The 27,564-nt window shown below is 34.1% G+C and overlaps 1 protein-coding gene and 1 pseudogene across 1 annotated transcript; one reads left to right on the plus strand and one right to left on the minus strand.

Annotated features, from left to right (window-relative positions):
* Positions 1-775: 775 nt before the first annotated feature.
* Positions 776-24,146, plus strand: LOC120203276 (probable arabinose 5-phosphate isomerase). Its single transcript, XM_039203599.1, has 3 exons — positions 776-923; positions 22,758-23,430; positions 23,944-24,146. Exons 1-3 carry the CDS (start codon positions 776-778, stop codon positions 23,945-23,947), a joined length of 825 nt encoding a protein of 274 aa, XP_039059530.1. The 3' UTR covers positions 23,948-24,146.
* A 569-nt stretch (positions 24,147-24,715) lies between these two features.
* On the minus strand, positions 24,716-27,014 carry LOC120203273 (annotated as a pseudogene).
* Between the last annotated feature and the right edge of the window lie 550 nt (positions 27,015-27,564).

Below are 27,564 nucleotides of genomic sequence, written 5' to 3' on the forward strand. Positions count from 1 at the left end.
ATCTTATCCAAGAACTTCTTGAACACAAAGGTTCTCTTACAAGGGAAAATGAGCAACTCCGAGAATTGACAAAGAATATGAAGGAAAAAGAGAATGGCATGGAAGAAACCGCAGTACCGACAAGCAATATGGCCCATAAGCTGATAGATTTAGCTGACTTTACAAGGAATAGAAGCAGACTGATAACTCAACTTTTGAGCATGAATGGAAACTAACTTGGCTTTAGAGAAGTTAGGAGGGAAAGTTATCCCCTATATGTAAAGTTTTGTTGAAGTTAGGACTGAAAGTTGTCCCCTACATGTAAAAGTTTTGTTTGATGCACGGAAAATTTTGTGTTCAATGAAATCTATTTTAAGATGATCACTCTTGAGTAACACCTTTTCAAACATGCATTTGCATTTTGTATCTTTGCATTTTCATTTTGCATTTATACTTTTATGTTTTCTTTTGTATTGCACAATTTGCATTCTTATTGTTACATTCACATATTTACATTTGCATTTTGCATTTACATCTTTGCATAATTTCATTTTATTTCAAACTATTTTACATGCATTTAATCATTACAATATGGGAATAATTCGTGGAGGATTCCATGATAGAATTTTCGAAATCAAATTGGGGCTAACTCGGTCTTCCTAAAGAAGGATAAGAGCCATGAATGAGATTTTAGCAAGGGTTGGTAGAATCAAGAAACTACAAGAGCAACTTATTAAGACTCAACAAGAAATGACTGATCATGCAAAAAAAATTCCAAGCTGATTCAAAAGAACAAATGACCATGTTAATGAACATGATGAATGATATGATCCATGGAGGGAAACCATTAGAGGATTCCGCTGTGAATGCTATAAATGAGGTTCTAAATAATGATGAGTTCGACATGATAGTGTCTGATGATCAAGAACCTATTAGTGAGTATGGTAATTTAAGACAGCTTTAAGATTTGGTCCCAAGAGGCATTGGTGAATTAATGGTGAATGAAGAATCAATGAAAGAAAAAAGTTTCGTTGTAAGAAATAAGCTTTACCCAAAGAAAAGGGGCATAAAAATGGGTCAAAAGCTTATCAAGAAGAAAAAGAATCTGCAGGGTTTTCAATTTCCTCCCTTTCACTTTTCAGGTGAAAAATTGCATTCAAAAATGCTCTCAACCAGATTAACTACTCCACGACTTGTTCAGCCACAGTGGCCTCCAAATGAGAATTGGACCTATAAGGAGGTTCCTTGGATAAACTAAACTGGAATTCCAAATTGTTCAGCTAAGGTTCCTGGTAACCTTGAGGGAAATTTCCAAGATCCTTTAGAGCAAGCAATTAAAAAATACAAGGTAAAAGAGGGGGTTAAGGTTCAATGCTTAGAAATCGTTGCCTCAACAGAGACTAATGTGACCAAATCCTACGAAGAATATCGGGCGCAAGAAAATGAGAAAGGAAATCAAAGCAAAAGGGCTTCCATGAATGTAATCCGAGATTGGCCCATAGGTCTAAAAATAAACTGGGAAGATGCAACCATGAAAACATCTCAAACACCCATATCAGACATCCTGAGGACAGATGAAACTTTGGGCAGTTTAGAGAACATGACGAATACTACGCCAATCACAGCTACAATATGTGTTCAGAACCGGGACAAAGCTATTGTTACCAATAAGAATTGTTTTGAGCCCAATTTCCAATTGATAAACGAGAAGATGAGATCTGACCACAAAACTGCTAAGAAAAAAAGTAGAGGTTGGTACGTCTGAAGAATCATCCAAACAAGCCCAGATAAGAGAAATGATCAAGAAATGGGGGGCAAATAAGGACAATAACCCTGATCCTATTACACACCCAACATTAGAGGAGTAATGATGCATAAACAAGTGGAAGTGTTATCTACCAATGCAGTACTTTCTATTTTTAGCATCTTGTTTGAATTTGTTTTTGTTAATTTCTCCGCTTTTTGTGCAATAAATAAATTTTTGTTGTTTTTATGGTTATGAGCAAGGAATTAAATTTTAATCTTGAAATTTTTTAGTATCAAGTAGATTAAATATTCTTTTTCAAGAATTATATATCTTTGGCAAGTGGTAAAATTATACATTCCATATCTCATCCAATGCCAATTACTTGATCCTTACAAAAACCAAATCCTGACATACATTTATCTGAGACTCTGAAGTCATGTCTCTACTTATTTTTGAGACAAAAAATCCATATGTTTACCTTCTTGGGTAAATTTTATTGGTTTAGAACATTCCACCATACACCTGACTTCAAAAGTCACACCTTTGTCCTTCCAAATACAAAACCATCATAAACCAATAGACCTCAAAAGAACCAAACTTTCAAATTATCCATGAATCTTCCTGCAAGAAGAGACGAAATGAGGCATCATGGATCAACTTATCGAAGATAATTTTGAGTGATTGGGGCATTCTTAAAGCAAGAAGGAAAAAGAAAGAGAGATTGAATAATTATATCATGCATTAATTACATTGTTTTCATGAAAATAAAGATTAATCTTGAATATTCATCCCCTTGGGAATACCTCTTTTTACAAAGGCTTTTGTGTATGAGATGATGAATGGCATTGTTTCATTTATCCTTTCAAATATATGTATATATATATCTCTTGTTGTCCCCTTTTGAGCCTATAATATTTTTCTTCTGCTTCAACCCTTACCAAGGATCACCTTCCACATTGGGGGGAAAGGTGAAGGATATCTGCCCACAAGAATAAAGATTATCAATTATGAAGGCAAATCTTCATAAAATAAAGAGAGTTTTGGACTACAAGGTAGGTCAAATACAAAGTGCTTGAAGATCAATCCATTCAAGAATAACGGAAAAATTTACGAAATACAAGAGGAAAAGGAGGTTCTCAAAGCAATTGAAGTCCTACACTCATTCATAAAAATAAAAAAAATAAAAAAGGAAAAAATTAAATCAAGATGGGTGACTCATTGAGCCTCAAGTTACAAGGTTGATCAAGTGTAATAAGTTCAAAGATTCATATTCAACAAGAAGCACAAGAAAGCTGGAGATGAATGAATTTTATGGAAAAATCCACAGCAAAGAAAATCCAAGTCAAGCAAGGCAAGATTGAAGGCATCAGAACGAATTGATCATTGGTTCAATTACCCTTAAACACTTGTTTGGGCCTTTTTATCCCTTTCTTTCATAACCCTGAGCCTTGGCCTACGTTACGTACCTGAAAAGTCCATTCTAATCATACATGGATTTTTTATGTGAAAAATACTATCTTCAGATTTCATTCCGCCTCTCGGGATTGATTTTTATTTGCAAAAATTGTTATTTTAATCTTTAATGCATGATATGAAAAATGATAAAAGGGGGGTTCAAGATGTAAATTTTTAAATAACATCTTGGAACCAAAGGATGATTCAAGTCGAAAACCTAAAAAGGTGGCTTGAATATTGAATGGTTCAACAACAACATTTAAGCTCTTGATGAAGCACCGCACATCCCAAAGACGTTCCTGAGATTCTGGAACTAAGAAGTATCTCTATGAGATGAGCATAACAACCCTTCCTTCAAGTTAATAGAAGCTCAAAGAAGACATATATGCTGGATCAACCTGACAGACCTTACTTTACCAGAATCAACCTAAGTCCTAAATTAGTCAATAATTTTGACACTTGCCATAGGACTATGATTTTTTTTGATTTAAAAGTGTAATTGATTTATTTGATATTCATTAAATTCATGCTTATGATTTGATTCTATTGTGAATCTGCGATAGGCAACACTTTACAAAATTCTTTCATTCTTCGATAAAGAAAGGAGGAAAAACATTTTCAAACAAGACAGTCTCAAATGAGGAAGGTCCTTGAAGCAAGTTGTTGCCTATTCTACCTCTATTGAAGAAAAAGAATGAACGAGGCCAGAATAACGAAGCATTTCACTTTCTTGAAATTAAGTTGTCCAAGAAGCCAGAAAGTTTGGAGAATTGAACATATGATGCTCTCATGTGACATCATTAGCAATCCATCAAGAAAGATTATCACTTATATCATGCTGAGGGCGATAAGTATCACCAGACAAATTATTTTCCCCAGCCATCAATCCATGTCTCTAGCAGATTCTCCAATCACAGAGTCATAAGTCTTATTAGGTGTATGATGGGAATGAATAAGTCACCACATGCACTCTGATTATACCATGATACTGGCCCAAGTCTTGATACATCATTGCTACTTCCTCCATGTCGATCATTTTCCTTGTCAGTATTATATACATTATGTCCTTTAGAAGATTGCTGATAACTGTCGTTTTGCTATCAAAATAATTCTTGGCTTCTTAATAAATAAAAATAAAAATATAGTATAGAGAAGCAGGGTCGATTCATAGGGACTGTGGTGTTTCTGATTTAATAAAACTCTTTCTTGATTTTAGAAAAAGATAGAATTCCAGATGAAATTGAAAAGATATATCAAAATAAAATAAATAAAAAAAGAAAAATAATATAATAATAAATATCAATAGTAATAAATATAAAAGGGGGATTTTTTTAAAGTTGTGGTTAAAATAAAAAATAAGAATTAAATAAAAGAAAAAAATAATTAAATAAACAAATTAAAGAGATTAAGATAAAGAGAAACTTATTGTGAAAGCAGCCTCAAACTTCAGATTCGCCTCAAATTCCTCAGATCATCAAAATAATTTTTTACTTCAAGATTCACGTAAGCTTACAAGAACAATTCTTCGCTGCCAACTCGGATTGTGACGTTTCAACAACAACTGATTCTGATCTCAGTTTCCTCTTAGCAAACAATTTTGCTAAGTGTGTTCTCGGGAATTTGAATATGCTTCATTAAGCAAATCCTTCTTCAAACATTAACCATAACAATATCCGGACCAATGTCGAAATAGTTTTGATTTGAAAAGTAAGCTTTAGAAAACAGAGAGAAAATCCGAAGCGATTTAAGTACTTTACAATTCTCACGTTTGGAATTGAGCCTTTGCTTTAGTCTTCGGCTTGAAAGAAAATTAGCTAAGCATAACCAAAGTCATACTTAGTATAATAGAAAAGTATGCGAAAAATAGAGAGAAAACTAGAGAGAAAAAGAAGATTTTATTCTCAAATGAGAGAGATGTGTTTCTAAGCTCACCCTTAGAGGGTATTTATAGCCTTCAAAATCCTAAAAACAAGCTAAAGCATCTTAAATCCTAATTAAAACAGTTAAAACTATTTAAACTAAAATACCTAAAAAAATAATATAATATTCTAAATCCTAATTAAAATACTAAAACCTATTTAAACTAAAATACAAAGATAAAGATAAAATATAAAAATAATATCCTAAAACTTAATTAAAATACTAAAAACCTATTTAAACTAAAATACAAAGATAAAATATAATGTTTAAAATATTATCCTAAATTTGAGTTTAATCCAAATCCGAATTCCAGCCAGCTTTGATTTTGAAAATAAAAAATATGCATAATTGTGTCCTTTTTTTGCAATTTCCATAATCTTACGTCATGTACAGAAAATGAATTAAAATGAAAAAATAAGCCACAAAAAACAATGATTAAAGAGTAATTTAAAAGTAAAATATTAACTAAATTAAGCACTTATCAAATTCCCCCTCACTTATTCAATGCTTGTCCTCAAGCATTTTTCAATTAGCATATCAAAATCATAAGTTGTCATCTTCAATTTCAATTTATTCCTCAAACTTCCAATCGAATTAAGTCCATGACATTTGCCAAATTCAAGTTACAATCAAGCAAATACATAACCAAGAAAATTTAAAGTAGACAAGATATCTCAAGTAATTGCCAACTTCAATGAAACATGACTCAATACCTCACAAAGATTCACACGTGTCCGCTCAAAGTGTTTGGCTAAATGGAACCGCTCAAACCGAAACTAACCAAAATATTACCATAGGCTTGGAATCCAATCAAGTCTCCACCACGAAAAATGAACATAATGCAATAATCAAGGGGTCTTTAAACAAGGTGTAACGGGGCTTAGGTTAGGGTAGGGAAAAGCCGAAAAGAAAGATTTAAACTACCGAAACAAGAGATCAAAATAATTAAGAAATAATCCACGAATTAACATGAAGCGCAATGAAGAACAAAACAAGGAAAAAGAATAGATGAAAGAAAATTGAAGCGAGCGATTTTTTTCCTTCCCTTTTTTTTCGAACAAAGGGTTTTTTTTGCTGTTCGATACAATGAACAACTTGTTTTTTTTAAAACATTGAATTTTTTTTCTGGAACAACAATGATACAAGATCTCAAGTCTCGGTAAGGGTGTGAAAAGAGAGGAAAAAAAAGGCTTCGGGTTTAATTATGAGGTGTAAAAACAAAGAAAGGAAAATAGGCTCAAATGTGGTTCACTAGTGGATATATAAATGGGTATGTTTTTTTTGGGAAAAGTGGGTTTATCCTAGGTGCCCTTATCACATTAAAACATTACGTTCAACATGTAGTCTCGATATGCATTGTGATTACAAGTTCTAGAATATCCTAATTAGTTTGACACACACAAGTCAAACAATGAGCAAGAAAGAAAATGTATGCTCGTTAGGCTCAAATCTCACAAGAAAAGTTTATATGCATTGAGTCAATTTCATCTCTATTGACAAAAGCATGAAATATCAATACTCAACAAAAAATTGACTAGCTATATCAATCACCAATCATACAAATTAAATTCGATAAAAAACATGGTCATAATCCAAAAGAAAGCAAGAGTATAAAGCGAAATTTAAGACTAGCAACCAACGATTACAATATATCAACATCAGAATAACTCAATTTCAAACGATTAAACAAGTCAAGAAAAATTTGACACATGCTTATCCTTCCCCCCTCACTTATTCCGTTTTGTCCCAAAACGTATATCAAATTTAAAAACAAAGAGAGGGAAAAAATACTCCCCAATCTAGTGGCGATCACGGCCACGTCGATACGAGCTGCTGTAGAGTAGACTGTCTGATGATGCACTGTTCTGTTCGAACTTATCTGCACAGTTCAAACCAAATTTGTTTTTTTTCTGCACTGCATTGTTTGAATCTGCTGTGTATTTTTCTGCACTGTTCGAACCAAATCAGTTTTTTCTGTACTGTTTTGTTTGAATTTTTCTGCACAGTTCGAACCAAGTCAGCTTTTCTGCACTGTTTTTTTTCGTTAAATATTCTATCGGAATTCAGATCTGTTCAGAAAAAATAAAATTAATCAAAATAAAATAAATAGAATGAAATAAAGTTCGCTAAAAAATAAAAAAAATAAAAACAAAAATATAACGAAATGGGTTGCCTCCCATCAAGCGCTTTTGTTTAACGTAATTAGCTCGACGACCTGATTTTTCAAATCGTGGGTTCCTCTAAATTGATTTCTTCGATTAGACCAACCGGAGCATTTTCATAATATGGCTTCAATATTTGACCATTAACTTTAAATCGTACTCCTGAGTTATCTTCAATTTCAACAGCACCGTGAGGAAATACTTGAGTAACTGTAAACGGTCCGAGCCATTTTGATTTTAGTTTTCCTGCAAAAAGTTTAAATTTGGAGTTAAATAATAATACCTTTTGACCGACAAAAAAAGTTGTAAAAGAAATTCTACTATCGTGAAATTCTTTTATTTTTTCTTTAAATATCCGAGCATTATCATAGGCATTTCTTCGGATTTCCTCAAGTTCTTGAATGTGTAATTTTCGAGCTTCACCAATTGCATCCATGTCCATGTTACATTGTTTAACGACCCAATAAGCCCGATGTTCTAACTCGACCGGTAAATGGCATGGTTTACCGAAAACAAGCCGGTATGGTGACATCCCAATGGGACCTTTATAAGCAGTTCGATATGCCCAAAGTGCATCGGTTAATTTTAAACTCCAATCTTTTCGGTCCGGTTTAACAATTTTCTCAAGATTTGTTTTAATTTCTCGATTTAATACTTCTACCTGTCCATTTGTTTGTGGATGATAAGCGGTAGCAAATCTTTGAGTTACTCCAAACTTCTTCATTAGTGACTAGATTACTCGGTTGATGAAATGTGTTCCTCTGTCGCTTATTATAGCCCGTGGAGTGCCAAACTTAGAAAAAATATTTTTCAAAAAAATAATTGTAGTTTTAGCATCATTATTCCGAGTGGCTTTAGCTTCCACCCATTTAGAAACATAATTCAAAGCTAAAATAATATAAGTATTTCCAAATGACGAAGTAAAAGGACCCATATAGTCGATTCCCCAAACATCAAAAATTTCACAAACTTGTATAGAATTAAGCGACATTTCATTCGTACGGCTTAAATTACCTGTACGTTGACATCTTTCACAAGTTTTACAAAATAGATAAAAATCCCGAAAGATGTTCGGCCAATAGAAACCGCATTCAAGAATTTTATGAGCTGTATGTTTTGGCCCAAAATGACCACCGCAAGAGTAAGAATGACAAAATTGTAAAATTGAGTTTACCTCACTTTCGGCAATACATCGTCGAATTACCTGATCCGAGCATTACTTCCATAGATAAGGATCGTCCCAAATATAGTATCGGGATTCTCGCTTAATTCGATTGATTTCAGTTCTCGTCAAATCTAATGGTAACTTACCTGTGGCCAAATAATTAACCATGTCTGCAAACCATGGAGTTATGCTTTGCGCCACCATCAGTTTTTCTTCAGGAAATTCTTCTCTAAGTGGTGGTTCGGATGTGGAAAGGGGAATTCGACTCAAGTGATCTGCTACCAGATTTTCGCATCCCATTTTTTCTTTAATTTCCAAGTTAAATTCCTGTAAAAGCAGGATCCAATTTTTTCTGAGCCGAGTCCAAAGTTCGGGACGCATAGGCTATGACATGTGGCTCTTTCCCTATTTTTTGGTCGAGAACGACTCCAACGCTAATGTCTGATGCGTCACACATAAGTTCAAAGGGATGATTCCAATCTGGCGGCTTAACAAGTGGAGCTAAAATAAGCTTTTCCTTTAATGAATCGAAAGACACTTTACATTCTGAATTAAAGTCAAAGTCTTGATCCTTTTGAAGTAGATTGCATAAAGGTTGTGCTATCTTCGAAAAGTTCTTAATAAACCTGCGGTAAAATCCTGCATGGCCAAGAAAAGAATGAATTTCCCTCACAGTTGTAGGCTAAGAAAGTGAGCGTATAACATCTGTTTTAGCTTTATCAACCGCAATCCCTTTTGAGAAAACAATATGACCTAAAATTAACCCTTTATCAACCATAAAATGACATTTTCATAATTTAAAACAAGGTTATATTCTAAGAATCTTTTAAGCACATTAGTTAAATTATCAAGACATTTATTAAAAGAGTTACCATAAACCGTGAAGTCGTCCATAAAGACTTTGATGCCCTTCTCCACATAGTCAGAAAATATACTTAGCATGCATCTTTGGAAGGTGGCTGGTGCGTTACAAAGACCAAAGGGCATTCGTCTATATGCAAATGTACCGAAGGGACAAGTAAAAGTCATTTTTTCTTGATCCTCTAGCGCCACTGGATTTGGAAAAAACCTGAAAAACCATCAAGACAACAATAATGAGTTTTCCCAACTAATCTTTCAATCATTTGATCTATAAAAGAAAGAGGAAAATGATCTTTTCAAGTAAGAGAGTTCAACTTCCTGTAATCAATACAAAATCGCCATCCATTTTGAACTCTTGTTGGCACTAACTCCCCTTCTTGATTTTCAACCACTGTGACTCCCGATTTCTTGGAAACCACACGAATCAGACTTACCCAATTACTATCCGAAATTGGATAGATTACGTCAGCGTCAAGGAGTTTCTGAATTTCTTTCTTTACTACTTCCATCATCAGTGGATTTAATTGACGTTGTCCTTCACATGATGGCTTTGCTCCTTCTTCGACTTTGATCTTATGCATGCAAGTCGAGGGACTTAATCCTTTAATGTCGGTAATGGTCCATCCTATGGCTTCTTTGTGAGAGCGCAATATCGCTACCAAAGCTTCCTCTTCTCCTTTGGATAATTTACTTGAGATGATCATTGGTAAAGTTTCATTTTTGCCCAAAAAGACATATTTCAAATGCTCCGGTAATTGCTTCAATTCTCCTCAGGTGCCTGCAAAACAGAAGGTAAAATTTTAGTTTTAGAGGAATATAAAGATAAATCAGAATTGATTGAATTAATATTTTCAAACTCCCTTTCTTCATCTTCGTGGCAAAGTTCATGATCCTTAAAAAGATCATAAGAAAAATTAGATTCAATATATTCATCAATTAAAGGATCTATAATATCAACAAAATTAATTCTTTCAACATGATCAGGGCATTTCATTGCTTTGTAAACATCAAATTCAACGATCTCACCATCAAATTCCATTGTTAGTATACCACTTCTAACATCGATCTTTGTATGTGTTATGCTTAGGAAGAGTCGGCCTAAGGGTACCTCGGAATAAGAATCCGACCTATCATGTTCCATGTCAATGACATAGAAATCTGCAGGAAAGAATAATACATCGACCTTTACCAAGACATTTTCCATTACTCCCACTGGATAGATCACATATCGATCAGCCAACTGTATGGTTATTCCTGTTTCCTTCAAAGGCTCGTTAGTAATCATTTTATATATAGAAAATGGCATAACATTAATTGAAGATCCTAAGTCATACATTGCACGTTTAATTTTGAAATTACCTATTTTGTAAGGTATAGCGAACATACATTGATCCTTCATCTTTGGTGGGAGTTTTCGTTGAAAAATTGCATAAACATGTTTTCCAAAATTTACCTTTTCGTGTCCCATTAATTTCCTCTTTTTAATGAAATGTTCTTTTAAAAATCGAGCATACCTTGGTACTTGTCGAATTACTTCAAGAAGAGGTATGTTAACTTGAACTTTTTGGAAACCCTCTAAGATCTCCCCTTCTTCAGCTCTTTTATCACGCTTCATCAACCTTGATGGGAAGGGTGGTGGCGTGATTTCATGAGAAGAAAGAGAAGGATGTGAGTCAGACGTACCTTGTATTTCTGGAGGTGGTGTTTCCTCTTGTTCTTCCTGATGTGCGTCTTTTTCTGCTGGAACTTTGGGTGAGATAACTTTTTCACTTCTGAGTGTGATGGCACTAACATTCTCTCTCGGATTTAACTCCGTTTGAGAAGGTAGTTTTCCTTGTGATTCCAATTTTCCCATAGTTTGAGCTAGTCGGCTTACTTGATTATCTAACTCTTGAAGATGTGTTTCGGTTTGGTTTTAGAATTTTTCTTGGGATGCAATGAACTTTTCTTGTGAAATTGCTAACTTTCCTATGAGTTCCTCCAATGATGAGTTTTGTGTTTTTCGTTGAGGAGGAGGCCTTTGTTGATAAATTGGTCTCTGATTTTCCGCATAGCTAAAGTTTGGGTGGTCTCGTCATCCTGGATTGTAAGTATTGATGTATGGGTTGTATTGTATTTGTGGAGGACCTGGAAAGTTCCCTACTGCATTGATTTATGCATTGTCTCTTTTTTGTATCAGCGGGCAGCAATCCGTCGGATGGTCTAGCTTTGTGCATATCCCACATGCTCTTGTTGCTCCAGATTTTTCTGCAACAAGTGAATTAATTACTTCAGTTAATTTATCTAACTTATTTTCAAGGGAAAATGTACTTATCTCGTGAACCCGTCGGCTGGGTTCACTCGAAAACTGTTGAGAGTTGGCTGCCATGGTTGAAATCAATTCCCTTGCTGTTGTTGGGGTCATGTTAACTAATGCTCCTCCACTGGCGGCATCCACAATTTTCATCTCCATTGGTAAAAGACCTTAATAAAAGTATTGAAGTAACGTTTGCTCACTTAATTCGTGTTGCGAACAACGTGCGCAAAGCTTTTTAAATCGCTCCCAATAGTCATAAAGACTTTCTTCGCTCTTTTGCTAAATGGAAAGAATGCTCCTTTGTAACTCACTTGCTTTAGCCGCTGGAAAGAACCTGTCAAGAAAAATTCGATTCATGTCAGCCCATGAATTAACTGAATTTGGAGGTAAATAAAATAACCAATCTTTAGCCAAGTCAGATAAAGAGAAAGGGAAAGCTCTCAATTTAATTTGATCCTCGATAACTCCCTGTGGTTCATGCTAGTTGAAACCATGTGGAATTCCAACAAGTATTTGTACGGATCTTCAGTGGGAAAGCCGTAGAAAGTGGGAAGAAGATGAATGAGTCCTGTCTTTAATTGAAACGGAGTCCCGCCACTAGGAAAATTAATGCATAATGGCGTCTGAGTGACATGAGCTATGGCTAGCTATCGAATCGTTTGTTCTTCTTCTACCATCGGGATGTTGTATGCGTCTGCTTCAGAGTCTGTCTCTGGAATTGATTATGCTTCTCAACTTTGCTCTTGTTCTTCTTGTCTTTTTCTCTTTTCTCGAAGCGTTTATGCGTGGATTCTTCGTGCTTGTGCTTCGATCTCTGGATCTAGATCTACTAATTCACCTGGGTTACTTCTGGTCATAAATCAAAAACTAGAAAAATAAATCAGTACTTGCCATTAGTCCCCGACAACGGCGCCAATTTGATAACCGTCGTTTTGCTATCAAAATAATTCATGGCTTCATAATAAATAAAAATGAAAATGTACTATAGAGAAGCAGGGTCGATTCACAGGGACTGTGGTGTTTCTGATTTAATAAAACTCTTTCTTGATTTTAGAAAAAGATAGAATTCCAGATGAAATTGAAAAGATATATTAAAATAAAATAAATAAATAAAAAGAAAAATAATATAATAATAAATATCAATAGTAATAAATATAAAAGGGATATTTTTTTACAGTTGTGGTTAAAATAAAAAATAAGAATTAAATAAAAGAAAAAAATAATTAAATAAACAAATTAAAGAGATTAAGATAAAGAGAAACTTATTGTGAAATCAGCCTCAGACTTCAGCTTCGCCTCAAATTCCTCAGATCATCGAAACAAATTTTTACTTCAAGATTCATGTAAGCTTACAAGAACAATTCTTCGCTGCCAACTCGGATTTTGTCGTTTCAACAACAGCTGATTCCGATCTCAGTTTCCTCTTAGAAAATAATTTTTCTAAATGTGTTCTTGGGAAGTTGAATATGCTTCAATAAGCAAATCCTTCTTCAAACATTAACCATAACAATATCCAGACCAATGTCGAAATAGTTTTAATTTGAAAAGTAAGCTTCAGAAAACAGAGAGAAAATCCGAAGCGATTTAAGTACCTTACAATTCTCACGTTTGGAATTGAGCCTTCGCTTTAGTCTTCGGCTTGAAAGAAAATTAGCTAAGCATAACCAAAGTCATACTTAGCATAATAGAAAAGTATGTGAAAAATAGAGAGAAAGCTAGAGAGAAAAAGAATATTTTATTCTCAAATGAGAGAGAGATATGTTTTTAGGCTCACCCTTAGAGGGTATTTATAGCCTTCAAAATCGTAAAAACAAGCTAAAACATATTAAATCCTAATTAAAACACTTAAAACTATTTAAACTAAAATACCTAAAAAATAATATAATATTCTAAATCCTAATTAAAATACTAAAACCTATTTAAACTAAAATACAAAGATAAAGATAAAATATAAAAATAATATCCTAAAACTTAATTAAAATACTAAAAACCTATTTAAACTAAAATAAAAAGATAAAATATTATGTTTAAAATATTATCCTAAATTTGAGTTTAATCCAAATCTGAATTCCAGCCAGCTTTGATTCCGAAAATAAAAAATCTACAGAATTATGTCCTTTTTGTGCAATTTCCATAATCTTACGTCCTGTACAGAAAATGAATTAAAATGAACAAATAAGCCACAAAAATCAATGATTAAAGAGTAATTTAAAAGTAAAATATTAACTAAATTAAGCACTTATCAATTGCTGAACTTAAATTTGACATCGGAACAGATTCTACACTTGTATCCCTTTAATATTGGGTAACATTGGTTACAGGATTCCAAAAGTAAAGATAACCAGTTTTACTATCAACTAAACCTTTTTTATGGTTCGGGAAGAGTGGGATATGTAGGTGTGTATCTTGAAGCAGCAGAAGAGGCAGTCATTGTAGCAATCATTGTAAGAAAATGCACCAACAAAAATCTTCTAGTTCATCCCGATGATGTTTATTTCTTCCGGTAAGGTTGTTACACTAGATGCCACCAACAAAAGGTCGAATTCGCCAAATCTACTCATTAATTGCTCCAACTGATCATCATTCAGTTCTTGCACATTTGCTTTCAAAGGTATGCCAAGACAGTAGAAGGAAACCTCTGCATCACTGATCCCAGAGAAAAGAGACAGGATATTGATACCACCATGGAACATGTCTCTAGCATATATTCCTCCTCGTGTATGGTTTTTTAGGGAAACCTAGAAGCATTTCCACTTCATCAGGTTCAAGTGGAACAACTTTATTCCTTCGAACTCATACCAGATTTCATTTTTGGCACTCATCAAGAACATACTTCTGGACACTCGAAGGTGGCTCATCGTCATAAGTTTCAAGAGCCTTACAGATCTTTTCTGTCAATTTGGCACTTCCTGTACATGTTTATAAACAGTTCAAATTTGTTCTTGGATCCTAGGAAGGCCATCATTTTTTTCCAATAGAAAAGCCTCATGTATGGTGCGTGGAGGAAGCGGAATAAGAGGAAATTTGTTCTCAATTGGCAGATTATGAATATAGCCCCTTTTTCGTGCAGCAGCATAAAAATACTTCGAATCTACAAATTCTGGCTCTACATCGTATAAGTACCATGACATTTTGGTCCAAACACCAACTTGAGCAAGTGCCACGTTCTCGTAGTAGAAATAAGGAGGCCCAATAACATCTTCTGGAAGTGTTCTTTGAGTTATCTGATCTGGTTTGGTAAGAACCCTAAAACCAATCATTGGATTTGGAAGATGAGCTGCATGATCGTCTTCATTAAGAAGCTTCTTTTCAAACTTCCTCTATTTCTTCCTTTTCCAAAAATCATAGCCCGAGTTTCACATTTTCTTGTAATTGGGGTTATTGCATAATGGCTTCCTATCTTCTACCGGAAGAAGTGCGTCAGCAGCCTTAGCCATTTGAGCAACACATATAAAATCTGTCAACTCTGTAATTGATGAATCCGGACCATATCTCTCCATGGCTATTGAAGCCTCAGCCTCTGAGTACCCCATTTTCTTCAAGTATAACAGTTTATTCTCCTTATTAGAATCAGAATTCAAGATTTCCTTGATATCAGAAGAACTATCAATATATGTGAAATCATCCTGAAGGATCGCTTCATAATCAGATGAGTAGTTATCAGAATCAACATGTTGCATGGGTGCAGACTTTTCAAGAGCCTATACCACTGTATATGTAGTCTTTCTATTGCATCAAAATAAGATTACTGTTCATATAAATTGGTTTCTCTTTCACATAAAAGTATATTCCAGAAATAGCATTCACTAAAAACAAGGTTCACTGTGTTAGCCTGAAATGAATTACCAAGCAATTTATACCACTCTGTTCGACTATATCCCTCCAGATAAAAAAAATGGGCACCTCATTCAGAAAAGGCACATATCTCAGACATTTCTGTTAGAATGATTGATTACTTCTTAAGTTTGTGACAACATGAAGAGAATTCCTCAAGTTACTTGACTACTGCTGTTTAGTGACATCAGAATGAGAGTATTCAAGATAAACATATTTGAGGCACGGATAAAGCTGAAAGTACCCACAACAATACATTGTCAAAATTGGATCTCGTGGGGATCATGATATTGAAATCAAACAAACATTGAAAGTAAGCCTTACAATTTAGAAGGTTGGGGGCATTTTGAAGGCCCAATTCAGACAAATTCATGGGGGACGTCTTGAAAGCCCATTTCCACCAGAAATAGAATGGTGGGACATTTTGAATGCTCATAGTAATATGAATATTTGGGCATTCTTGGCTTATCTCATCAAGAAGTAATGTTGAGCAAACTTTTAAAATCTGTATCAGCAAATGTTGGGGCATTTTAAAGGTTACTTCATACAGATCCATGTGGAGCATTTTAAAGGCTCAGATTAACAAGAAGCAAATGATGGAGCATGTTGAAAGCCCATTTTAATCATAATCAGGAATATTGACACATTTTGAACGTTTGTATTAGCCAATGTTGGGGCATGCTGAAGATCCATATCATCTTATGGAAAGATCGTTGACTTGAGAAAATATTTCCAATGAGACAGAAAGGTATGAAGAATGAAAATTGAGAAACTGTGGCAGTCGATCTGACTATACATAATTGTTTTATTAATCAAACAGTTGCATTAGGGTCCTTATGTTGAACAAATATTTACTCAACAAGTATGGTTTCAAATACCCAATCTTCTTAACCATGTGTCACATGACAACATGTTCTTTGTTAAGCTACATCACAGTTGCATAAATAAAGATGGTCCCCAGGCAGACCATTCGATCTAGGGTTCAGTTCCTCAAAATCTCGGCTTTGAATTTTGTATTCCGTGTGTCGGTGATGATTGGAAATATTTCTTTGAGATTCCTGACAGTTAGTTTCAACCATACTGTTGAGGTTACGAAGCTGTTTTTCACATCAATTTTTGTTTACTTGATGACATTGAATAAAGAGGCTCAACTTACGTATATTGCCCTTTCCCGTTGTTACTGGGGTTATCATTACCAGTTAGGATGAACTAAGTTTTCATCTATGTGGTTTATCATGTGCGTTTCATCTACAACAACAAGAATTCCATGGACCTCCTTCTGTACATGGATCCTATAGCTGATGTGTTTCTACTTCCTGCAACACTCATTACGGAAGAAAACGTGATCGGTATCACACTTGCTCAATATGATATCAAGATCAGTTGGTATCTCTTTTTCAATTCAACACTAGCATATTTTGTGAATTTGACCAACATTTTGGTCATGAAACACACCAACATCTCACTTCTATTCCCACTGAGTTTTGTTCTCAAGTGGTCTTGTGACATCATACAAAAGCTTTGAATACTGTGCAAAGAGCTTCATTGATCAGAAATCTGTGCAGAAACCACATAAAAGAATGAATGTGTTGTCAAATGCTTTACGAACATCTGGCCAGAAGCCACAAGAAAGGATGAATGTGTTATCAAAAGCTTTACGAAAATCCGGGCAGAAGCCACGAGAAAGGATGAATGTATTGTCACATGTTTTAAGAACTAGTGATTATGGTGCTGAACCAATGTTGCTATCATATGGCGTTTTCATTTATTGATCTGAAATAAAGTTTGACTTCTTCAACCCCAAGGTCAGAAGTGAGATATGATGAAGATTTCTTTCCACAGAAGGGAAGCAGAAATTTTAACAACAAGAAACTAGTGGAGCCAACTAATGTTGAACGACAAGTTGTTGTTAAGCATCTTGACATGATATGGTCCAAGCTGCCTTGTTCGAGATCCAATTAGATGTAGAGACATGAAAAAATTAGGATAAATCCTCCTTATTATGTGTTTCAAGAGTCAAATCAGAACATACTCTACTCTCCTACTTAATCTCTGCTGAGTTTGACATATCTACATCTACATTCTTTAAAGATGATAGATACATTCTTCAAAGATGATAGATTCTCTTTTCAAAGATGATAGATTCTTTTTTTAAAGATGAAAGCCTTATTGGATTTCTACAAAAGTCCAGACGAAGAAAGCCGATGTTATCAAAGACAAAAATGGGGCATCAATGTCATAATTCTGATTACGGCAAGAGTTCCACAAATGAAACATTTCTTCTAAAACTTTCATGAAGCAAAGAAGACACAAAGATACAAGTTGATCAAATAGTTCTTCAGAATTAGCATAAGTTGCTACACCACTCCAAAAGTAACCCTGTAAATAAAAGATCAAGTGAAAGAAAGACCGAGTTCACCACTTTGAAGTCAAATGAAGATTGCATCAACATTCATGCATTCATAAGAACATCATTTGCACAATAGACAATTCATTACATCGATACATTTGATTGCATTCAAACATGAAGTTTTACATATCTTCGTATGAAAAAGAAGATTCATAATGGAAAATACCTTACAAAAAGAAGATAGAATTCAAAACCTCAAATACAGGAATCACGCAAACATCTGAAGAATAGATGGTTGCAATCCATAAAAGAAGCATTATTTTGAAATAGTGCATGTTACCCAATCAACAAGTTATTTCAATGAGAAAACGATTTCCAAAATTTCTCATTTAATCTTTTCTGAAAATGAAATTGTTGAATAGTAAGAAAACGATTTTCAAAGTTTCTTACTTAGTAAACTATTTCCTACATCTGTAAGTCCTTCAGTGCATGATGTTTTTAAAACCTTCGGGTCATCCATAAGACCTACAGTGCAGGATGTTTTCAAAAAGCCTTCGGGAGCTTTTTGATGTTTTCAAAACCTTCGGGTCATCTATAAGACATACAGTGCAGGTTGTTTTCAAAAAGCCTTCGGGAGCTTTTTGATGTTTTCAAAACCTTCGAGTCATCTGTAAGCCCTTAAGTGCATGATGTTTTCAAAACCTTCGGGTCATCTGTAAGCCCTTCAGTGCATGATGTTTTCAAAACCTTCGGGTCATCTGTAAGCCCTTCAGTAAATGATGTTTTCAAAACCTTCGGGTCATCTGTAAGCCCTTTAGTGCATGATGTTTTCAAAACCTTCAGGTCATCTGTAAGCCCTTCAGTGCATGATGTTTTCAAAACCTTCGGGTCATCTGTAAGCCCTTTAGTGCATGATGTTTTCAAAATATTCGGGTCATCTGTAAGACCTTCAGTGCATGATTTTTTAAAGCCTCAAGGTCATCTGTAAGACCTACAGTGCAAGATGATAAGATCTCAGGGCCATCCATAAGACCTCCAGTGCAGGATATTTTCAAATGAGATTTTAAGAAATTGGTTTTCAAAGGTTTCTTGATCTTAAATCCTTCGGATCATCTGTAAGACCTACAGTGCAAGATGATGAGACCTCAGGGCCATTTTTAAGACATAAGAGCATAATGTTTTCAAAATTTCCATCCTACTCAAAAGAAGCCAAATGGAAAAATTATTGTCTTTTTTCATCTTTGCTTTATTCTTGTTAACACAAGAATGAGCAAAGAGGGGCAGCTGTAGACATCAATTTTTCCATTCTAAAATTATTATTATTATTATATTATTATTATTATAATTATTACTTTATAATTAATATTATTATTTATTAATTATTATTATTATTAAATAAATATAATTACAAATATTGTTACAAGCCCACAAATACATCGGAGGCCCAGAGTCCTCAAGCCCATTTACAAACCCGACCCATTTACAAGATCCCGGAGCCCAGTTCAGGCCCAAGTGGAGACTCAACCCTGATACAGAAGAAACCCTAGGGTTTCACACATCTCATCCCAGCCGCCATCCACCATCAGCCGTTGGATCTGGCAAGATCCAACAGTCCAGAGATATCCAACAAGAAACCCTAGGGTTATGATACCCTAGGGACCACGCGCCGCCGCCTCTGTTGCCACCATCTGCTGTCGACGTTCTACACTGCCACGACGCCCGTCGAAGCTCCCAGAAGAGTCATTTTAGCCGTCCACGCATCCCATTCTTCGGTGAGTCACCACAGGTTCGGTGACTCGCCAAAACTCATCTTTGGGACTGGTCCGAGAGCATCCTCGATGGTGGCTTATAGCCACCACACCTGTGAAACCAAGACAAATCGACAGCAAACGAAACAGAAAGAAGATAACAACCAAACAACAACCATAACCGGCAACAATCAAAACCCACAACAGAAAAACAAACCAAAAAAAGAGAAGCACTTACCGAGGAAAGAGCACGACCATCGGAACCTACATGAGCCACCAAGGAAACCGAAATATAGAACGTATTTCCGTAGATCTTGGTAATTTAGAAGCATTTTAGGGGAAAATGAGGTTAGAATCGGTCTTAGAGTGTTCACAGCTTAATTTTGGGGTAATTTGGGAATTTTTGGCCACCGTCGCGCCGAAAATGGTGGCCGATTTTCTTCTCCGACGACGAAAAATGAGAGCTTCTCTCTATAAAGAGAGAGAAGCAAAACCAGAAAAATGAAATAATGGCCCTTAGGGCCGGTTTAAAAGGGTTTAAATACCCTCCCCATACGACGTTTTTTTGGGGGAGGAGTGTCTCTGTAATTTTCCTTTTGGGAAAATCATCTCCGCATCCATTCAAAATTCGTAAACTTCCATTTTAGTCACTAGAATTACATTTCTGCATATATTAATTTTGTCTTCTATTTTTGTTTTATTTATAATTTAATCATTGCCTATTTATTTATATATTTAGGGTAAATATCACATTTAGTCCTTCAAATTTTGATAACATTTATTTTAACCCGAATAATTAATATTAAGGCTAAATTACACTATTAGTACATATCTTTTTAATAATTCAAATTAGGATCTTTAGGTTTTATATTTTATATTTTAGTTACTGATTTTTTAATAATTTTCATTTTAGTCTATTAATTTACATATTTTGTATTTTAATACTATAGTTTTAATTTTATTTATTTTAGTCACTGTTTAATTATATTTAATTTTATTCTTTAAATTTCAATATTTTAATTATTATTTTATTTCAGTCATATTAATATATATTATTTGATTAATTTTGTAAATTAATAATATTTATTTATTTTTAAATATTAAGAAAGAGGTTGTCTTAAAGCAACTAGAAGTCATTTTCTGATATTTTTAAATAAATAAATATCATACTTTTATAAATTATATATATTAATTTATTTTAATTTTTTAAGAAATGTCTTATTAATATTTATTTATTTATTAATATTAAATAAATGAGTTGTCTTAAAGCAACTAGAAGTCTTATTCTGATATTTGTAAATAAATAAATACCTTATTTATAATTTATAAAAATTATTTTAATATTTTTCTTCCTTATTGTCCAATTGAATAAAAACAACATCGTAAATTAAATTTATATTCGAATTCTTAAAATTCTATTGTTAGAGACAATTTATAATCGACAAAGACCAATTTTTGGCGTTGTAGAGGTGCTAATCCTTCCCCAAACGTAATCGACCACGAATCTTTTTTTATTATTAAAAAGAATGAATTTTTTGTTAAACGCATATCAATTATCTTTTAACTGATGTTTTCTTAAAATCTATTTTAAAAGATGATTTTAGGTATTCGACCTACCTGACATAAAAGACCGATGACGACTCCTAAAACATTTTAAAAACTATTTATTCACATCACTTTTCTCGTCAAATAAAAATTTTATGCCCGAACAAAAATCAGTTACGACGAGAGGTGACACCAAAAATCTTTGGTTGAAATATCATCAAGCTTCTTTAGTTTTCTTCAAACCTTTCGTACAGTTCTCGTTTTTGCTTGAACAAAAAGATTGTGGGTTGTACTCATTTTGTTTAAAAAGCTTGTCAATGTGTCAGAATCTTGATACGAAGCGCCGAAAGCAATCGAAAACCAGTTGCTTTATCAGGCTACAATTGCTGGCAACGTGGATGACATCAAAGCTCTTTGCAGAGAAAAGCTTAATCTCCATTGCTTATTTTTATTTCAATAAACAAACTCTAATACAACTGGATTCAGTGCTTCCATTGCTTAATCTCCATCAGCTCCACCAATTCCTGATGATCTTTTAGTCGAAGAACCAAGTCGGTATCCCCGAGTTTATCTCAATCCACAGCATTTGCCTGCTCCAACGACAACAGATTATGGAGCCTCGACAACAAATGATGCTAAAGCAGATAATTCTTCCTCTTGTATAATAAGTTGGGAAGCTAAAAGGGTATCGAAGGCGCACGTTAGTCTGGCTATCCTGAGCCGAGCAGTGACAGATGTATGTGTTCTCTAGGGTGGGCTTAGGTGGGCTAGGGTGGGCACGTATATAAGGATAGACATAGGTCGGGTCAGGTTGAATTTTCGATCCATCAGACTCGACTTGAATTCGACTCAAAAAATATAAATTTGATCTTTTAATATAAAACTTTAACTTGACCTGATCTTAAATAATATATTTATTAAAAAATATTATTTTTATTTAATAAGAATATGGATTTAATTTAAAAATAATATATAGAATGATATTATTACAATTATCTCGAAATATATAAGATAAAATTATAATTTTTTAGGTCGAATCAGGTATTTTTTAACTTAAATTTGAAACCCAACATAACTTCAAAAAAAACCCGACCCAAACTTTATTTTTTTTAAAATCTAACCCGATCAAATAAGATCGAATTGAAACTTATTAAGTTCGAGTCTCATGCCTATACCTACACGTATCCAATTTAAAATTTAAATTTTTTATATTAATGATTCATTATTAATGATGATATATATTTTAAAATATTATTTATATTCGTTCTATAATAAAAATTATGTTATTAATATATATATTTGTTTATTTAAAAAATGATATTTCTAATTCCATCCCTTAAAATAATAACAACAAATCTCTATTCCTATATGCAATGAGATAAGGAGAGGTAGGGTAGTAGGTTATCTCTAACATCAGGTTGAGAGAAATTTTCATAAAAGACCTCCAACAATAAAAAAAAATTAAAAATAAAGATAAAAATACAATATATATAAAAATAATAATAAATAAATAAATAAATAGTTGAACTGTCTTCCTTAATATTTAAGTCTATTATGAAAAGTAAATCCCCACTGTAGAGAATCCCATATCCCTCAACTACTTACAAAATATATATTTACCGCGAGAAATCAACTGTCAAAAATTAGGCGCGCATTCTTTCTATAGTAGCAAACATTACATCTCCAACACAAAAGAAATAATCAGATCTGAGAACACCGACAGACCATGGGATCGCTTCCTCCGTCACTGGACCTCCCATCTCCACCGTCGGAGAAGCAACAAATTTCCGAAACTACCCTTCTCGACCTCTTCAAATTCCAACAGAACCACCTCAATTACTTCTTCCAAAACCTTGACTTGTCCTAAGCATTGTCCTTCACCCAAAACTCCTCAATTCCCGTGGCACCATTTTCTTCTCCGGAGTCGAAAAATCGGGATTTTTCGCCAACAAGATCTCCCAAACCCTAGTTTCCTCGGCATACGCTCCTCTTTCCTCTCCCCTCTCGACGCCCTCCACGGTGACATCGGCGCAATCTCATCCGCCGACGTCCTCGTCCTCTTCTCGAAATCCGGCTCCACCGAAGAACTCCTCTGTCTGTTTCCCTCTGTTAGAGCCAAGGGGGCTTATCTCATTTCGGTTACCTCCGTTTCCAACAATGCATTGTCCAATGCTTGCGATTTGAATATGCATTTTCCGTTGGAGAGGGAGTTGTGTCCGTTCAATCTGGCGCCGGTGACTTCGACTGCGATCCAGATGGTATTTGGGGACACCGTGGCTATTGCGCTTATGGGGGCTAGGAACTTGACTAAGGAGCAATACGCTGCGAATCATCCCGCTGGGAGGATTGGGAAAAGCCTATTTTCAAGGTTTATTTTTATTTTATTATTAAATACTCCTCTGAAATCAGATTTTTGATCAATTCAGTAATTGCTTCTGAACTTGAGGTACTTTTATAGTAGTGGGTTTTTAATGAATTTTGATAAAGTTGATCCCTCTCAATTGTTTGTGATCTGGCTTGTAGTTGAAAGATCCAAAAAGATTGTTATTTTTGCTTGCTATTATAATTGGTTGATATAAGAAGCAGTAGAATGGCGAAAACTAAAAAAGAAAATTAAATATGTTTGTTGTAGTAATTTTGATGGATTGTAACAAGCTTCAACTTCCAGGATCATGTCATTGTCAACGGAGATTGGTGGACATTAGAAACTGAAATTTCTTCTCTTTTTTAATATTTTCTTTTTTGCTTGACTTTTGCATTGGCTTCTTCATTTCTTAATTGGGTAATGTGGAGGCAACTTGAAGGTCAAGAAAAGAATTGTTTTTTAATAAAAATTCTTGGACCTATAGTAATTTCTTAATTGAGGCTTTTGTGTTTGTAGGTAAAAGATGTGATGAAGAAGCGGGATGAACTTCCAATTTGCAAGGAAGGATATTTCATAATGGACCAGCTGGTGGAGCTGACTAGTAAAGGATGCGGATGCTTGCTGGTTATAACGATGAATATCACTTGCTCGGCACATTTACGGATGGAGATTTGCGGCGTACTCTTAAGGCCAGTCGAGAAGCCATATTCAAGCTCACTGTTGGAAAATGTGCAACAGGTAAATTCAAATGGGCATTTTCAAATCAGTTGTAGCAAATTGTGAAGTTTTCTGATTACCAGAAGACCTTGTTTTCAATCAAGTCACTCATATAGTACCATTTTGGTTTATAATAGGGAACCGAGTCCAGAGGCAGTGGCTATGGAAGCCATGCAAAAGATGGAGTCACCGCCTTCCCCTGTACAATTTCTAACTGTTATTGATCATCAGAAACTTGATTGGTATTGTCACATTGCATGGATTAGTTTCGGCTGGCCTTTGAAATATGAATGGAGTTGTCTTATATTTGGTCTTGAATATTATACCTTGACATAATTCTTTTACATGTGTTAACTAAAATTTTAGTCCAAACATGACATTATGTCATATAGTTTTGCTCAAGACTTGTAAAGAACAATTATATCTTTGCTTTGCTTAATTTCACAATGACCAGTGTTGAATACAAAAAATAAATAAACCCTAAACTAAACACTCACGAATCTTATACTTTGAGTTGATCACACCACCATTACAAATGGTTATCCTTTTTTACCATGAAGTATTCTATCTTTCATGAGAAACCATACTTCTTATCAGCCCCGAATTTCGTGTTCCCAACATCGGAAGCTACCTCATGAAGATGATGACCTCCCAAGCTGTTGTTTTCTTCCATGTCCCACAAGAAGTTGTCGTAGCCATCATAGACTTTGGAGGTAACTTCATTGCTGTTGTTTTCCTGATGAAATTATATGAATGGTTTAGCAAGCACTGGGCATGGCTTTGATAGGTAGGTATGGTGGAAGAGCTTATGGTTGATATGTTGTTTGGTAGGTTAAAGGGGTGTAATTTGACGAGGTCTCCAACATGATTGGGGAGCTCAGTTTGTGGTGTTCTCTTCTTTGCTCTTATGAAACACTCTACATAAAACCCACTCTTCCTATACAGACATACATGCATACATATAGTTAGTCATTTACATACACATACATACATATGTTAGTCATTTACATACGTCATATATGCATACATATAGTTAGTCATTATACATAAGAGAAATTAACTGACCTTAGGAGGCATATGTGGAGTGTGGAGCCGAAATTCATGCATTATCCATCCTGTTTTGATTCCATTAGGAGCTCGGTTTCCATAAAATACCAATGTCTTTCTCATCCCTACGACTGTCTCTGTTCTTGGATCCACCACCACTCGATCTTTCCCTGTTGCTTTCCAGTAACCTGATATTGTTGCCCTATTCGTCGAATCCCGTCGCATATTTTCGATCTCGAAAGCTAAAGAAATACCACTCATTTGCATTCAGCTTTGCCACCTCTTTAATTTAATCCAGAAAAGAAAAAGTCCACAGTTAATCACATGCATACAGGTTATGCTTCACTTTTCTTATAGTCGACATAAAAAATACATATTTTCGTTAATTCTCCTTGAATTGCTGAGAGTGTTGGTAAGTCTTTGTCACCACCTGATTTGTGTCTAAGAATTACATGCTATGCCAATATCTTTTGTGTAAATATATATTAATGGTGTACCTATAAGGTACATCACATTTTTAACGAGAAAATTTAAGTCGATCGTAAATTTTGAACATAGACAATAAAACATAAAGTTACCAAAAAGAAATCTTTTAGACAAAATAAATAACCAACAATTACGTATAAAATCCTCTTTGTTGTTAGGTTTTATATTTAGAAAAAAACTCATCTCATAAACTTATAAAAAAACAACAAAAACAAGAACCATCACATGTCAATAAAATAATTAGGTAGGAAAATAGAATAGGTTTCTACTTATAGGTCACATGTTAAGAGTCCAAGGCCACACGCAAAACATTTAGAGATTGTCTTATGTATCTTTCTCTTTTATTCTCTCAAGTAATTCAATTACCTTGCACATGATATTGTAATGATCTTGCTTATGTATAATATTAGGACTTACCATTTTGGCTATACATGGACAAAGATACTCTTAATTTGGAAAGTACACGAGCTAGCACAAAGAGGAAAAGGTTGATGGTGGGCAAATATTAGGTATCGTGTGTAGGAATAACATGGTATATCTTCACATATCCTATTTTTAAAAGGAAATACTATGTTGTAAAAAAATAAAATAAAAGATAAAAGTTATGTAGGGGACAAACACAAAAATTTTATATCAAGAGACGAATTTATGGAGATATAAGTAAAGATAATTTTACCTATATAATACTCATAGATGCAAGATTAATGTATTGAAAAGGTTTTGAATAGTGAATTTTGAGTCTTTAGAATTATTCGATCGGACTCAACTTCAAAAATCGATGTCTACTGATGTCGAGATTGATTATTGGATTATTCAAACACACCAACATACAAACATACACATATACTTATATGCATAAACTAACATGACAAGAGACAATTTCATTTTGTTCAGATATCATATGAATTCAATAATTTTCATCTTTTTTTTCTGGTTTGTATTAAAAAAAACAGCAGCAGCTACCGGACCTTAAAATTTTTTTCTTTAGGTTTAGTGGAACAGTAAATTTTGGCGAAAACCCCATCAGACTCAGGTAAATATAGAACGCAATGAAACAAAATAAAGGAAAGAGAGAGATACCAGGGAGCTGCCATGGCTCACATGTATGCAAATCAATATCCACCAAAGTACCCTTCAGAACATGCTCATTCACAATCTTTTTGTAAAGATAATGACACACCAACTCCTCGTCGCTCGGATAAAACCTAAACCCAGGCGGCAGTGTTGCCCCTATGTCCCTTAGCCCCATTCAACCTAACAAAGAAGAATATATCAGAAAAGTTCTTATGAATGAAGTGAAGGAAGATATATGATTATGATTTGCTTTGTTTAAGGGACTTGGCAATATATAGAAGTATATCGAATAGGAACGTGTATGTATATATATATATATTCTGTGTATATACATAAAGGACAAGATTAGGATGAAAATCAAGTGCCTTTGCTTCTTACGATATATTCTACCATATATGTATATAGGGACCATGCTTGTGTGACTAGTTAGTTATTATTGGGAAGTAATAAGAAAAACTAAAGTTACAAGAAATCTTTTCTATTGTGGATATACATTGGACAGTTTTATTAGATAAACAGTTGTCAATTTATGTAAAATTAATTGAGGAATCTACTTATTTTAATTTATAACTAATTTAATTTTATATATTTCTGTAATTTTTTTATATATTTAACATTCACATGAAGAATCATTCAAACCACCTATCAAGCAATCCCGGTATTTAAAAAAAATATTCTTATTAGAGATTCAAATTCGGGTAATTATGTCTGTAAGTGTGAAAATAAACATTAATTAAGAAAGGAGAGGAAACTAATAGAAGGAAAAAGTTTATATAATGTTTTCAATGGCCTAAGAAAGTAGAGGTTAAACTT

Source organism: Hibiscus syriacus, unplaced genomic scaffold, assembly GCF_006381635.1.
Source record: "Hibiscus syriacus cultivar Baekdansim isolate YM2019G1 unplaced genomic scaffold, ASM638163v2 tig00009567_pilon, whole genome shotgun sequence".
In the NCBI taxonomy this organism is placed as follows: domain Eukaryota; kingdom Viridiplantae; phylum Streptophyta; class Magnoliopsida; order Malvales; family Malvaceae; genus Hibiscus; species Hibiscus syriacus.

Coding starts and splice junctions, on each gene's coding strand:
- LOC120203276 (XM_039203599.1), top strand. CDS start 776: ATGACCATGTTAATGAACATGATGAATGATATGATCCATGGAGGGAAA. Junction 924..22,757: donor AGAACCTATTAGTGAGTATG/GTAATTTAAGAC, acceptor CCAACACAAAAG/AAATAATCAGATCTGAGAAC.